The 16,398-nt window shown below is 49.4% G+C and overlaps 1 protein-coding gene across 1 annotated transcript in view; it reads right to left on the bottom strand.

Annotated features, from left to right (window-relative positions):
• Positions 1-16,398, bottom strand: part of DGKQ (diacylglycerol kinase theta) — a 1,501,752-nt gene that overhangs the window by 701,039 nt on the left and 784,315 nt on the right. The window contains exon 6 of the mRNA XM_078676348.1: positions 14,760-14,913. Within this exon, the coding sequence (XP_078532474.1) occupies positions 14,760-14,913 (154 nt within the window). The remainder of the gene's footprint in view (positions 1-14,759; positions 14,914-16,398) is intronic.

Here is a 16,398-nt window from a genome sequence, read left to right as displayed (position 1 = left end):
ACTACTGATGAGGAGATAGCCCAAACCTTTCGCGATTTTTATGCGAATCTATATAACAGAGAAACTACACTTGAAAATGACATAACCTCTTATCTACAGGGTGTTCATATGTCCAAGATAACTCCGGATCAAGCAGAAAACCTGGACATCCACATAAGAATTTAGGAAGTGGTCACAGAGATCTCAAGACTTAAACTTCTCAAATCACCAGATGGCGTCTCGGCCCTATTTTACAAGAAACGTTGCCATATTCTAGCTCAGATATTGACGGGATTGTATAATTTCTTTGGGGGCCCGGGAACAATCCCGCCTAATATGCTAGCAGCAGCAACAGTAGTGCTACCGAAGCCGGGGAAAGATAAGCAGGACTGCGGCTCTTACAGGTCGGTTTCCCTTCTTAACGTAGATCTGAAACTGTTCACAGGCATACGGCCCATGAGATTAAGCCCGGTGATGCAGAATATAACAGAACCTGATCATGCAGGGTTTATTCAATACCGGCAAAGCGGAGACAATACCAAGAGGATTTTCCATTTAATTGTTAAGGCACATCAAACGAATATGGATGCGCTCCTATTGACGGTCGATGCCGAGAAGGCATTTAATCGGGTCGATTGGAGCTTCCTAGAACATACTCTGTCGCATTTTGGTTTGAGAGATAGGCTTCGGGCGTGGGTGGGATGCTGATACGGTGGCCCCACTGCCTCATTCAGGGTAAATGGCATCTCCTCCCGTCCTTTCTTCATTCAACGAGGCACTTGACAGGGGTCGCCCCTCCTGTTTGCACTTTACATTGAACCATTAGCACAGAGGATCCGCAACAAACCGGAGATTAAGGGGATCCCATTTGGGGGGAGGCACACACCATTAGCCTATACGCGGATGACATACTCGCAGCATTTGCAAAACCAAAGGATTCACTTCCTGATTTTTTAAAGGAACTAGTGGTTGTTGTGAGGTCTGATCTTCGCACGTTCTAGACATAACATACATTCAGCTGCGGCCAACTTTGGCTTTAGGCGCTTTTTATATTGCACTGCACAGAGCATACACACACACTTGATGATGCTTCGCATGCAGAGAGCTGGTGGAAGATGATGAGATCCCTTACCACTAGGATCAAAGGTATGGGGCCGCCCTGCTAAAATCCAAAGAGACCTTCTTAGATATAATATAATATACTAGTAAGGGAGGGTAAGATTTAGGTGCAATTTAGCCTTCTTCCCTCTAGCATTTTTTTTGTAAAACGTGTTTTTATTCAAAGTTTTTTCAGAAAGGGGGGAGGGGAAGGAAAGAAAGGGGGACAAGAAAAGGGAAATAAATAGGCGACAATACCGCCACAAATCCCACACAGGGGAAACCGTAAAGTGTATTGGGGAAGAAAGCAATGAGCAACTAAGGAGGTTGGAAGGACCAACAGCTAGCCCAACTGCAAGTCCAGAGTCCATTCGAAAGTTCGCAGGGCATGCCCATAAGTAGTCCGTGGGCATTAGAAGCGGGGTGCAGAGCGAATCAAAAGCTCGGAATCCCCAAGAGCTGAGCGTTGTCGCAACAAGTAACACCAAACGGACCCCAACTGTTACCCTCCCCACCCCCACCCTCCCCCAGTGGTGACGACGCCACATTCACACATTTTAGTAAACTGGATAGTCATGCAGTCGGGTCATACTTGAAATAGGTGTAAGGCACGTAGCGTGGGTGGGCACACCGCAGAGGGCAGCCCAGATGACAAGAAACGAACAAGAGGCCGCCAACGGAATAAGAAGTTTTTAAAATCGCCCAGGAAGATGTCCGCCATTCTCTCCATGCTCAATAGCTCCCACAGTCTCGCGTGCCACAATGATATCGCCGGGGCGTGTGATTTCTTCCATGCCGCCGCCAGCGTAAGCTTAGCCGCTCCTAAGCATAGCCATTGAATGCGCTTGTCCGCCTTAGTTTGATGTTCCAGCAGTGGGTCTCGGAGACCCAGTAGTACATGGGCCACCGAATCCGAAATCGGATATCCCAATATCTCCTTGATGTGGGCGGGGATCTCCGTCCAGAAGGGCCGAATGATTGGACAGTCCCACCAAATGTGGTGAAAATCTCCCAGTAGGCCACACCCTCTCCAGCATCTATCCGAAGAGGCAGGGAATATACGGTGAAGTTTGACTGGATATAAATACCAGTCATACATAGTCTTCAAATGGGCTTCCCGAAGGCGCACGGAGTGGTTGTGCGTGGCTATATCCCTCCAGAGGTACCTCCATTCTGTATCAGTGATGTCACGGTCCAAGAGCACCTCCCATTGTCCCATGTACCGAGGGCGCGGGGCGATCGTGGTGGTCAGAAGCAGACCGTATAGGAAGGAGATCGTCCCCCTCATCGTAGACGTGCGTAGTAAAAAGGACTCGAAAGGAGAAGGAGGACGCGTAGCGGCCTCGCCGACTCCTGGCGATGTCGCCCAGTGGAGAAGCTGGGCATGGTGATAGCGCTCAGTGACCGGGAGTCCATAGTCGCGCATGCAGTTGTGAAAGGTGAGGGGGGCCCTCCCGTGAAACAAATGCGTAAGCGCCCTACATCCCCCCTCTCGCCACTGCCGAAAGGGTCCCTCCTGCGAGGCCGGTGGAAAGGCAGGGTTAAAGTGAATGGGGGTGAAGGGAGACGGAAATGTGGTCCAACGTTCGTCGCCAGCGACCGAGTCCCACACCTTCAGAACCGTGCTAGTGGGAGTGCTAATGTAAGCATTCCTCGGCGGGCCACTTTGGGCTTCCAGATCAAATCCCAGATGGACCTCCCCGCCACGGCCCTGTCCATATGCAGCCAGTGTTTCTCTGAGAGCTGCTGGGACCATTCCACTATCACTCGCAACTGCGCGGCCTTATAGTATAAGAGCAGGTCAGGGAGCCCCACGCCTCCCTCTCCCCTCGGCCGGCGCAGCGTCGTAAAAGGAATACGAGCCCGACCCCCCTGCCAGACAAATTTCAGCATCAGCGTCCTCAATTTGCGGAAGAAGGCTAGGTCAATAGGTATAGGGAGGGCCTGAAAAAGGTATAGAAATTTAGGCAGGAGAACCATTTTAAGAGCATGGATCCTGCCGAGCCATGAAAGGAATTTTGGCTTCCAGCGATCCAGATCACATCGTATCGAAGCCAGCAGAGGGGGAAAGTTGGCCGCAAATAGGGACCCCACAGTAGGTGTGAGGCGCACTCCCAGATATATCAGGGAGGTGGAGGCCCATGGCAGGGGCGTCAGTAAACGCACCCGGTCGACCTCCGCAGAGGACAGGGTCAGGTTCAGGATGTGTGACTTGTCAAAGTTGACTCTGAAGCCCGCCACCGCTTCAAACCGGGAGAGCTCCTCTTGAATAGGCGGTAAAGACTGGAGTGGATCCCCAAGGGACAGCAGGACATCGTCCGCAAAGAGGGAAATTTTGTGCTGTTCCCCTGTGAAGGGGAGTCCCGTGATGCGGTCATTCTCCCGTATCGCCAGGGCCAGGGGTTCAATACTTAAGGCAAAGAGGAGAGGGGAAAGGGGACATCCCTGTCTCGTACCTCTGGAATGAGGAAAGCTGGCAGATCGATGACCGTTAACCAGCACTCTTGAGGTAGGACGATTATAGTTCGCACGAATCATCGTGAGGAAGTGGTGCGAAAAGCCCAAGGCGGATAGGCTGCGGAACAGAAACCCCCAGTCCACCCGGTCGAAAGCCTTTTCGGCATCTAGACCCACCAGCACGGCTGGAATGCGGAATCTGGAGGCCTTCTCTATCAAATGCATCACCCTCCGCAAGTTGTCATGGGTTTGCCGACCCTTAATAAAGCCTGACTGGTCCGGGTGGATAATGGCCGGCATCAGGTCTTGCATCCGGCGGGCGATGATAGAGGAGTACAATTTAGCGTCCACATTCAACAGGGCTATGGGGCGGTAGGAGGCACACCTGGAGGGATCCTTCCCCTGTTTGGGGATCACGGTGATCATAGCCTCTGCCATAGTGCCAGAGGTCTTCCCCGTGGCCGCCATTTCGTTGAAGAGCGAGACCAGGTAATCAACTAGCTCAGAGGCAAACGACTGGTAGAAATAGGCGGTGTATCCATCCAGTCCAGGAGCCTTATTAGGCTTCAAGGCCTTGATCGCCTCAAGGACCTCCTCCCTAGTGAAGGGAGCCGTCAGATGTTCGTTGCTACTGACAGAGACCTGCGGCAAGGAGAGGCCCGACAAAAAGGCGTCCTGTGCACTAGGGTCAAGCGCGTCACCAGCATATAGTGCCGCATAGAACCGGCCAAAGATATCTGCCTTATCTCCATCCCGGTGATGCACCGAGCCTCCCGGATCCTGAATCCCCCCTATATATTCCCTCTCCCTCTTCTCTCGAAGCTGGCGTGCCAGGTGTCGGCCTACTTTGTTCCCTTGAGCGTACGAACCTCGACGTAGTCGTAGGAGGGCAAGCTCAGAGCGGTTGTTGTAATGCGCCTTCAGCTTCCCCCTGACAGCCGAAAGCGGGCGAAGTGTCGCGCGGGAAGGGTTCAGTTTGTGAGCCCGTTCCAGACCCTCGAGCTCCGCATCCAGCTTCTCCCGCTCAACCCTCCGCAAGCGGTTAAGGGTAAGTAAGTAATTTTTATTGTTTTAGGTTAATTAAAACCGTTACAAAAGTACATTGATCACTCATACCTTCCGATAAAAGACTGTAAGAAAAATATAATATGCTTTAAAACAAAAACCTTTGATAAAAACAGTTTGGTGCGGGTGTGTGGTCGTAGTGTGGTGACTTGGCCAGTTTTCAACTAGTCCGGACTGGTGCCAACTTCCAGATTTTTTAGTTTCAATTCCAAACATTTCAGGAATTTGACCAACTTCCCGTTTAATGGGGGAAGGGCTGGGTCGAAACAAGCAAGAACCGCTTGTCTACGTGTGCGGATTTTTTGTTCGTTGAAGGCAGTTTTTAACAGGGCTACTCTTTCCTCTTTCAGCCTTGGGCAGATACATAGTAGATGTTCTAAGTCTTCATATTCTGCCCCGCACAGCCTGCATTTTATCCCACAGTCCCTTCTCAGCCATGGTTGCAGATGCGGAATAGAGGGTAAAATTCCTAGCCTATGTTTTAAGAAAGCTTCTTTTGATTTCCTGCCATACCCCAGACCAAAGTACGCTTGTAACCCAGGAGATTTGTATGTGGACAAAGTCATCCATGCGTGTCGCCTTTGTGAAAAGGTCGCTTTGTCTTCCAAGTGCGATTGTCTTTTTATGCTCTTGTTGACAACACGCTTGAATTGCACGTGCGGTAAGGGAGTTTCCCATAGTTCTTTTAGACCTGTGACAGTCAGGGATTCCTCTAGGTAAGTTTTCGCCGGCAGTTGAAGAGAGCTGCTTAGATCTAGCCATAGCAGACGGTTAAGTGAGTTTTCTGGCGAGTTCTTTATTTTCTGCCAGCACTTAATGTATGAGCCTCTTCTAGCAAGCTTTTGGGAGGTCAGTCCAAACTCTAACCGGATCTGGGCTTGTGAGGTGTAGGTTGGCAGGTTGAAGAGAAGTCGGTAGGCCTTTCCAATGGTTGTGTCCAGCAGTTTCGCATCTATGCCTTTTAGAGCCTCACTGCCATATGTAATAGATGACTCTAGCTTAACCTGTGCCACACGGAGCAGTGGGAGAAGAGTGGGACCATTCAGATTAGACTTTAGCTGTTTGAGCGTGGTAGCTATCAGCATCCCTTTCCTCTTGATTGCCCCTAGTTGGTGCGAAAAGCGACCTCCTTTGTCGAACAATATTCCGAGGTATTTATATTCTGAACAGTTTGCGACAACCTTTGTTCCGAGGAACCAAGTATACCGCTTGTTGTTTCCATTTATAGACAGAAGCGGTTAAGGGCCGCATTAAGACCTATGCAGGTGCCCCTCAGGGAGGCCTTACAGGCGTCCCAAGTGTTGAACACAGAGGTGTCCGAGCTCGGGTTAAGCGCCAAGAACTCCCGAATGGCCTTTCTGAGTTCCCTACAGGAGGTGTCGTCCCGTACAAGCGCCGCCGGGAAGTACCACTTCCGATATCCATCCCCCCCTCGGTGACCATTGCAGCAGAAGTACCAACAGGCTATGATCCGAGACAGAGAGCGGGAAAATCTTAGAATCGCGGACATCTCCCCTGAGGGCTTGGCTCAAAAACACATAATCTATGTGGGAATATGTATGATGTACGTGGGAGAAAAAGGTATAGTCCCTAGTCTGTGTGTGGACAGCGCGCCAGGCATCTATGAGTCCCAACTCCCCCATCTTGTCTTTAGTCACGGTGGAAAAAATACCAGATTCCGTCCTCTGGGCCCGGGAACTGTCTAGAGCGTGGTCCCATACCATATTAAAGTCCCCCATGGCAACCAGATGTCCCTCAACAAAGCTCCCCATCCTATCTAATAATCCCTGGACATAGTTATTTTGCTGGGCATTGGGCACATAGACAACCACAAATGTACACAGTCGGCCACAAAGCATCACCTTGACCATCAACCACCTGCCGTCTTTGTCACCACTCACTCCCATAGGCTTGAATTGAATGGAGGCCCGAAACAGCAGAGCCACCCCCCTGTGCTTAGTGGAGGCAGAGGACCTATAGATGAGAGGATACTGTTTATGACGGAGCCAGAGCTCGTCCCTACGGGCTAGATGGGTCTCCTGGAGGCCCACGATATCTAAGTGATGGTCCAGCAGATATTTCCACAGTTTTTGTCGTTTCTGCGGGGAGTTAAGGCCTTTTACGTTCCAGGTGCCTATGCTAAGAGGCATAAGGATATGTCAGGCCCCCCCCCGCTCCGCAGCAGCTAGATCCACAATTCCCTGCATTCCCCAGTTCACGCAACTCCCACACTTTCTCACGACAGGCGTTTCACCCAGCTCACCCCAAGGCAAGTCCCTCCCACACCACCACCCTCCCCAGCTCCAAGACTCCAGCGGCCAAGTCCTCCAGACACAGAGGCTAAGAGGTCTCCCTGGAACACCATATGGAATGACAGATGCCGTCCAGAACCTGCAATATACAGCCCGCAACCCATCCTCCCGGACAGTAAGCAGCCAATCGTCGTCACCACCAACAGTCCTACCAAAACACCCACCCCAGTCAGACCACCCCTTCACCTCCCCCTCCCTCCCCACCCCTCCCAAACCCCCCAACCCCCCAAAGACCCAGGACAAAAACAAACAGAGTCCCGAAAGAAACATACCCTGACGGAAACTCCCCTGGGGGTGTGGACGGGGACCAAACATCGGATCTCCCAAGGCCGAAGGGCGGGGTGTCTTCTCGAAAAGTACATACATAACCCCGGTACCTGAATGTGCGTGCCCCTCCGGCACCAAGGTGAGCTGCCCGAAGATCAGGCCGCCCCAGAGCTCTGCTGCGACGACGCCAGCGTGGCAGAGGCCACTGACGCCACTGCACTCCCACGCTCCTGCAGGCTAGTCGTGTGGTCAGGCCTCCTGCGGCTCGCCTCCGGTCCCACTCCGTGCCAAGACGAGGAACGGTGTCGTCTCCGTGGTGAAGGACTGCGATGTTCCGGCGCCGGGGTCTCCTCCTCAATCCCCAGGAGTGCCTTCGCTTCCCGGAGAGATCGAATCTGTGCCAGTCTATTCTGCCAACGGAAGACTATGCGGACGGGGTGGCCCCACGAGTAGGAGATGTTGTGCTCTCTCAAATAAGCAGTGACCGGTCGAAACTCGCGCCTCTTCTGGAGCGTCGAAGCGGCTAAGTCCTGATAAAGCTGAGGACGATGGTCCCGGAATTGCAGGGAGGGAATGTCCCGCGCCTTCCTGAGGATTCGTTCCTTGAGTTGGAAATCGTGCACACACACAAGTATGTCAGGGGAGGGCCCCCATTCCGCCTGGGCAGCCCCACTCTATGGACTCTATCCATTCTGATGTCCTGCAAATCTTCCTCGTCCAAAATCTGAAGAAAGAGCGCCTGCACATATCCCCTGAGATCTCCCGCCTCGCCATCCCAAGGGACCGCTCGAATGCGGATGTTATTCCGGCGGGAACGATTCTCCAGATCCTCAGCGTGGGCCTGCAGATCTATGTTCTGTTCATTGAGCCGGAGCACGTCCTGTTGTAGCAGGTGGACATCATTGGCCATGCTGAGGTCATGGTCTTCCAGAGTGGCCACTCTCTCCCCAAGACCGTCGACATCCCTCCGCACCTCGCGGAGATCCAAAGTTAGCTGGATTCGGAGCTCGGCAATATCATCTTTGATGGAGGCGAAGAGTTCCTTCATGAAGGCCTTAGTAGCCGGGGCCTCATCGTCAGACCTCCCCGGAGACGCGCTAGGGCCGGGGGAGGCCGGGGGCTGGGAGCCCTTAGCTGACCCATCCTTGCCAGGCTTCCCCTTGCGTAGGGAGGTGGCCATCGTTGTCGCAGTCCACCACCGGTGGCAGGTCAAAAGATCGGTGCACAGGGGAGCAGGGTTCACCAGAGCCTGCCGTCAGAACCAGGCGGAGACACCGCCCAACAATCTCCAGCCGTCCCCCGGCGCCCCAATGTCAAAGATGAATCAGGTGTCTCTAGCCTGTAGACCTCGATGCCCCAGCACACAGGAATTGCACCCCAGGAAGGCAGGCGCGTGGCGGCGTGTTAACAGCAGTCCTGCCGGAGGTCTCAGTGCCAGCCAGGCCTCCTGGGCGTGTGAGCCGATCGAAGCGCACCTTCCACGTGACGCAGGTCCGCCGCTAGGCCCGGTCGAGGGAAAGCCGCCCTCTGGGCACAACCTTTCTCTAGGAGTCCCGGCCACCAGGGAGACCCTCAAAGGGCCCCAAAGCCTCACCAGCCTGTCACAGCGTTACGTCACCGGATCCACGGTCGATCTGCGTACCTGCAGCCTTCTCCGTCACTGTCCTGTAGCAGGGCTCACCGCCGATGGGCCGAGCGCTAGCACTGCCCTGTGCCTCCTCTCAGCCACCAGCAGCCGTGCCAAGCCGATCAGGCACACTCTGGTCCAAGCAGGGGCCTCTGAACGTTCCACCCCGTGACCGCCTCTGCTCACCACTGTAGGGGCCAATCGTCTCCCCTCGGGGTCGTCCCAGCTGCCGTGCACTGTCCAGGCTGCTGCGCGGAGGGACGGACCCCAAAAGTAGCGCAGACCGACTCGCGGACCAGGCCTCAGTCCCCGGCCTCAATTAGTCTGCCGGCCGCGCCGTAGGGCCCGCCGCCCGCGGGCGATAGGCTCCGCCCCCTCCCGGAGCTCAAGGCCACGGCTCCAACCGGGTCCGTCCTCGCTGCCGCTTGGCCCCTGCAGCGTCCCTCGGCAAAGATTAGGCGCCTCCGATCACCACCGTTCGCCGAGTACCACTAGAGCTCCTTGCAGCTCTGTCCGGCGCTTCAGCTCTCAGCGCACGCACAGGCCTCGAGGATCGCCGCCAGCTCCGATGCCACGAGCTTGCTCCAATCCCACGACCTCGGGCACTAGGAGCGTCGGAGCTCACTCCGCCGCCAGCCACCGCTCACTGAAGGCTCAGGAGCGACCTATAGCCCAGAGGTGCTCCTGGGGTCAACGCTGGACAAGGCTATGTAAGGCCCGGCGCCGGAGGGGACAAGAAGCACGTCCTACTCCGTCGCCATCTTGGCCACGCCCCCCCCTCTAGCATTTTAACATGCTTTCTCCCTTTGTATTCTATGGACTAGTAACTATGCTGATTACTTTGTTTCTTATAATATGTTTGCTTGTATTAGCTAAGATACTGGGCTTGAGAACACTGCATTAGAAAATAAACATTTCAAATGTGCACGTGTCTTCATTTACTCCTCGTTCTGGATTGATATGGTTGTATAACGAAAGAGTGTTCATGTGTTCCACGTTACCTGAGGTGTTCTAAGTCCATGTTCTGGGTTGTCTAAACATTGGGAGTTTGTAAGAACCAATGAGACAGTGATTGCTAGTCTGGTAGGGGATTTTGAGTACTAAGGTGAGTTTTGGCACACCCTAATTCACTGAGGTTCCAAGTCTCTATGCACAGTTCTGTGTAGGAGCAGAATCCCTGCGACAAGATTTTTTGGGCAGGCCTCGGGATTCCGGGTTAATGTTGGCAAATCACTGATACTTAATCTGCAACAAACTAAGCGAGCTCCATGGGAGCGAGGGAGATCAGATTCAGGGGATTCAGGGGGTGGAGTCCGCACCCTACCTAGGGATTGAACTGGAGGCTACTATTCAGCAAACAGTTGTGCTGAACTATTCTAGACTGGTGCGGCAGATCAGAAAGGAATTGAGTGTGTTGGAGACGCCACCACCCATCACTCTTGGGTCGGGTGGCTGCGATCAAAATGGCCATATTACTGGAAGCACTGTATTTGTTTCAGACCTTTCTGGCTTCGCCACCTGAAGCCACCCTCACCTCATTGCAAGGAGATATCCTTCGATTTGTCTGGGCGGGGGCTCGATGTCGTATGCGACGGGATTCAGGATACATGTGTCCTGAGAGTGGGGGTTTGGGGATCCCAAATTTATTAGACTATTTCAAGGCGGCTCAATTGAGATACCTTGTAGACTGGAGTAGACCTGAGTCTGAAAAAAGATGGCTATTCCAGGACATAGCACTAGCGGGGTGTACTGCATTTGCCATTTTACACGTGCTAAATTACATGTTGACCTCGATTCCATGCAATGCTCTGATTTTCCATTTTGTTGCATCGCACTTCCATTTTGTGCTGCTTTGCCCGGTAGTTACACTTCTGCAGTAACATAAACATGTGTTTCACGTAAACCACTACAAGCTGGTGCGAGGCATCTCGTGAGGATGCCTCGTGAGGTTATGTTGTACCTTCAGCGTGTTTCCGTGCATTCTATGCTTATCTCTAGGACAGAGGGAGGATGGCCGTACAAAGCGCCAAGGCCGGAGATAGGGAAAGGAATGTCTTTTGCCTCGGCACAGCCCAAACAGAATCTGGCCAGGTCTGTCTGGGTGGGTCTGATGCAGAGATGGGGCCAGCACCTGTGAATAGATGGGCGAGAGCGCCTGCTAGAGGCTTCTCGAACATGTTGATTTAAACTATAAAAAAGCGGTGTCTGTGGAGTGGAGCTCAGGAACTCAGTCTTGGAGTGGAAGCACTCGCGGGACAACTTTGGTGCCCAGAGAGATTACTTCCTGCGCCCCGGTCTGCAAGGTTCCCGACTTGGTGTTTCAGTGCTTGGCCAGGGATGTTGAAATCTCCTGTGCGGATGCATCTGGTGAGGTGCTTTGTACATTAACTGTTTATATACCTGTATTCACAGTTTCATATTTATAGATATATAGTGTGGTATATTCATTGTTTATTGCCTTTCACTCTGTGCCTACGAATTTATTAGCTTCAGAGATTCATTGCCTTTGCTTACAATATTAATACAGCTCATTTTGTACCTCCAGAGGAGTGTTGGAGTTTCTGTGTGAGTAAGTGGTGTGCGTAAGTTCAGATTACGCAAGTGGGCAAAGCAATACACGGGGCTCCCTCTGTGGAAGGTCCCCTTGTTAAAGAAATCAAACTGACCCCAGAGCCTACAGAGGTCACCAATCACAAAATCTGTGATGAAAGTATGGGAAGGGTTGACCACTAAATGGGGACTCGCGATGTTTCCCTCACCTTTGACACCTCTTTTTGAGAATGAAAAGTTCACTCTAGGAATGGAGGACAAGGCATTTGCAGCATGGCGCGACACGCCATGCAGAACAGTAGGGTATTCGTTTACTGTGGAGGTCATTATCCCATTCCAGCAGATACAACCAGACTACGTGATACCGCATGCGGAGAGGTTGCGATACTTACTGCTTCAGCACTGGGTGCTCCAGCCCGGCATGCACCCACAGGTTAGCCGCAAACTAACGCAATATGAAAAATGGTTGATTACGAAAGAGAATGACAGGGGACTGATCTCTGAACTGTATGTTATGCTTAGGCAGTCAGTTCCAGAGCAACCTACACCTAGCCAGAAAAGATGGGCAAAGGAACTTGGAAGAGATTTATCGAAGAAAGAGCGGGGAGTAATCTATTACATGTCTAAGCGTACGACAAGAACTGTTGCCAGTGTTGCGCCAGGCACTAAAATAGCTACATATTGGTATCTTACGCCAGTCCATCTCAATAGGGGCAACTCAGATTGGAGCCCTACATGCTGGAGGGGATGCAGGGAGGAGGGGACCCTTCTACAACGGTTGTGGGGTTGTCAGGCTCTGCCATCATATTGGTCCTGAATTTTAGAAGACATAGATCAACAATTTGAAAGACAGATCCCAAGATTGCCAGTGTATGTGGTATTGGGCTTGCCTAACCCGGTAACATATCCACTTAAAAGTCTCATGGGAAGGCAGATGGGGCTAGCTTTGGGGGCAGTGCTCCAAAATACTCTGACACACTGGGGGACAACCACAGCACCCACACATACAGGCTGGTTACACAGGCTATGGTATATTTTGACATACTCAGAAACAACATTTAACCCCTTCGGTGCTGATGACGAGCTGAGCTCGTCATCAGTTGCGCCGCTCGCACGCTGATGACGAGCTGAGCTCGTCATCTAACGCGGCTTTTTGAAAAAAGCCGCATAGCGCGGAAATCGCCGCAGCGCGCATGCGGTTAAGGAAGTGTGGAAACCATTTCTCACTCTTTTGTCTACAGAGGTCAATGAACTCACATGCCCGAGATACCTCTGAGTGTTGCGCCTAAATGAGCCAGACCTAGCGGGCTAAAATACCCCGGGAACTCACACTTGGAAGCCCTCGGGCCCCTAAGGAAACCAAGATGGGAAGAAACAAGATTACCCGGGGGTGGGGGGCAGTTTGAATGGTTTGTAGTTTGTAAATTTGTTTTAAAGTGATTGGATTAGCAGCACAATGCAGATCGTACAATTTGCGAGGGAGAACATTGTTCTAGTAAGTTGGAAATAGAATTATATCATATGGAAATGATTCTCAAAGACTTAGATGTATTTAAAGCAGATGTGAGTATGTTAAATAACGGATGTATGGTACTTGCATTAATAATAACAAAAAAGATGTAAACGTAAAATATTGTTTTGACATAAAAGAGCTTTGGGTAAGGAAATATATTGTTAGCCCAGCTTGGAGTTCTCTCTTCACTGTGTTTTGCTCCAGAAGTGATTGGGTATTCTTACTGCTATGGACAGATGTGCTTCATGGCATAAGTTTGAAAAGAAACAAACAACCAAAGGGTGCTTATCTCTTCATTTTACCTCGAGGTAAGGCTATGATCAATCATCCATTCTTCTTCAAGTGCTTATGGTGGCAACATAGAGGGATCTACTTATCCTGCAAATGCAGTGGCACTTTATTTGAAGACAGTCAAGGAAAGAATACCACAGCAAGTCAAAAAGTCGTGACCATTATGAAGGAAGCATATTATTTTTAAATATGTGATGAAATGGCTCTTTGTAATAAATTCTAAACTTGATAACTGTGTTTTTTCAATTTAATGTGGACGAATAAAGTCAGATTTTGTGAATACGGGCCTTTCTGGGTCAAAAAAATAAATAAACTTACTAGAATTGGAAAAATATGCCCCTGATTATATGGTGAATTTTGATAGTTTCATCATACAGATGCAGGATCAAATTAGGTTCTGTTACACACTTATTAATCATCAGTTCATCTATAATATCTAAAAAATCTAAACATCTGGGTACAGAGCATCAAACTGACAGCAGAGAAAGAGGCAGAGTCTTTCTACGATTGTGTTTAAACTCAAGTCCCAGTGCTCATATTAGACCGTGGAGGAAAGGCAGAAGGTTGTAACTTTACAAATACTTCCAATTATCACATCCATTTCACCCATGCACACTAAGTGGCACAAGAGCCTAGGTGAGTACATTGGCTGTTGAAAAGGGTACAATGACTCATACAACGGCTGTGGAAATAAAACATAATGGTCTGTGACGAGACTCTTGTGGGGAAAGGGTTCTCCAAAGTAAAATGTAGTTTCCCTCTGAACCGAAAAATAAAAAAATAAACGTGAATCTGCAAATTATACATTACAATAATTTGCTTCTTTAGATTTAGATGAAGAAAAGCAATTTTTGGTAAATTGCTATGTGCAGGCCGAAGACTTTGTGAATCACACAAAGTAGTATATTAAAGTGCGTTTCTTGATTTAATCATATCTGATGTGAATCCTTCCCTGTGTATTTCAAACGATCTTACAAAGTCCTAAAGCACTACAAGTCCACATAAAAAATGCAAAATGAAGCGAGAAGAACAATAGTGTAAATTGAGAGGTAAAATATTGACTGGGAACCTCACATAATCATAGGTGAGTAATTATATGGTCAGTTACGGAATGGTTGGACCAATGGTATTGTGTGAGCTTCAGGACATACACCACTGCTGGACATTCAGATTATGTACAGCTGACTACTTGCCAGATAAGCACTAAGTACACAATCAGTCAGTCGCAAAACTTTATTCGGCCAAACATGGCCATAAAAGAACAAATGATAAAAACGTTTCATAAATTTGGCAGCATTAGAGAGTTCAAAACGCATCAGAGGACAGGGGATAAAATACCCTTTAAAGTCTAAAGTAAAGTCTTATGAAACACACTACACAGAAGACATGCCCATAACAAGATACCTACATTAGATTAACAATAAATACAATTAAAAAACGGGGTAAAATCCTAAAATACTGATATGAAAGGATAGAAATGTTACACAAACAATCATTTGTGAGAACATCAAGGCAGAACTACTACTACAGTTTAAAAACAGAAACCTCTTTTCGTACCTAATGCAAATATAATATAATGATTAATATAGTAACAATGTACCTGGTTCTGTCTGCAGGTTTTCCGTTATTCGAAAAGAGTGCATTTTGCTGAAGTTGCGGCAATAGAAACGAACGCAGTTTGGATGCATCATCATATTTCTGAGTCTTCCAAAAGTGCATACTGGAGGCACAATAACATAGCATGCAGCGTGGGCCTGTGAGTAAATAAAGGGAAGCAAACAAGACCCAGATTAAGGCTTCACCCAACAAAGTGAAAAGAAAACCAGAATGGCGGCGAAAGTATATCAAGCCACATTTAACACTTGCATTGACTTGTTTAAGAAAGGACACGTGATTAAACGTGAATCTGTTCATTCAAATTTATGCCAATCATATTTTGGTCTTTATTAAAAAATAACATTAAATTGAAAAGAAACGAAACGGGGTTTGCAAATCTCCTGGTCAATTTCAAAAAGCTTGACTGGAGGGCTGAAGCTTTTCAGTCCATGGGGTTCAGCTAAGAAACCGTGGAATTCATTGACTCTAGAGCCATGAAACTTTGCAGTGTATGTGCGCTTAAGAAGAATCCTAACATAACAATATTCAGATGATGAAAATTTTCAATTTCATGTACAGTTCAAGGAAGAGATAAAACTGGAAGAAGTGTAGTAAAGCCCCTCTCATTAAACCTCTTCCTTGTCGTCATTTCCTCCTCAGAATAACGCCCTCCCCTTTGCTGTGACTATTTTATGAGCATGTTTCCAGATCACCTGGCCAATCAACCCTACTCCAGCTGCCTGGATGACTGAGGTCACCTACGCTCTGCTGCCTTACCTTAACAGTGACCAGGCAGCCTGAGGTCTCTTTGAAGGACCCTTGTGTTCAATAACAGAAAATATGGCGACGCAACTATCTTAGGACAGTGGCCATTAAGTAGATAACAGAATAAAACACCAACTTAAGTTCAAGGTCATCAGAACAAGTATGTTGCTGACATACTAGTGCGGAACGAGGAATGTGCGTCTTTTATATGGTCGTACATGATCGCATTAACGGGGAGGAGAGCGTTGTGTCATTATCTCCATATAGTGTTCAATGGTAGTTCCTGTCCAAACTCCCTCAAGCGGTGGGTGTCGTTCCTTCAAAGCATGCCATCTCCAGATCACTAGGCATAAGTGATCAGGAGAACAGCAAGCAGCGGCTGGTCTGTGAGTGAGACGGGTTAGCTGAGAAGCCTTGAAAAAGGTCACAAAACGAGAACACAAGTACTATTCATCTCTTCATTTCAGCATCAGGGCCTGCCATGCTAATAAAACCACGCTGTTCTCAGAATCTGCTAAACTGGATATTTTAGATCTGTCAGGAACATTGATATGTGATCCCCCTGGCACTGGTCTTGCATTAGCTGTGTCCAAAGTCATAAAATAATCTGGTAGGATTGTGATACCTTTGTAGGCAAGTATTGCCCCACTTAAACCGTGGCCACCTTGGTCGGGCTGCCATCTACTCCTGCAGACACATTTTATTCCGTATCAATATGTTTCTTACATGCTCTTTTGCAAGGTTTCTCCTCTATAGGACTCCGAGTCCTGATAATAACATCCGGACTGCTCTTTCTGAATTTGTCTTATCATTTGTGCTCCAATATTCCAACTGTAAGCCTGGCATTATCCAATCCGAGATTCTATGACCTCTCTTGG

This window comes from Lissotriton helveticus, chromosome 2_1 (assembly GCF_964261635.1).
Source record: "Lissotriton helveticus chromosome 2_1, aLisHel1.1, whole genome shotgun sequence".
Taxonomy (NCBI): Eukaryota; Metazoa; Chordata; class Amphibia; order Caudata; family Salamandridae; genus Lissotriton; species Lissotriton helveticus.
The sequence above is the reverse complement of the archived record's forward strand: the minus strand, read 5'-3'. Positions and strand labels throughout refer to the sequence as shown.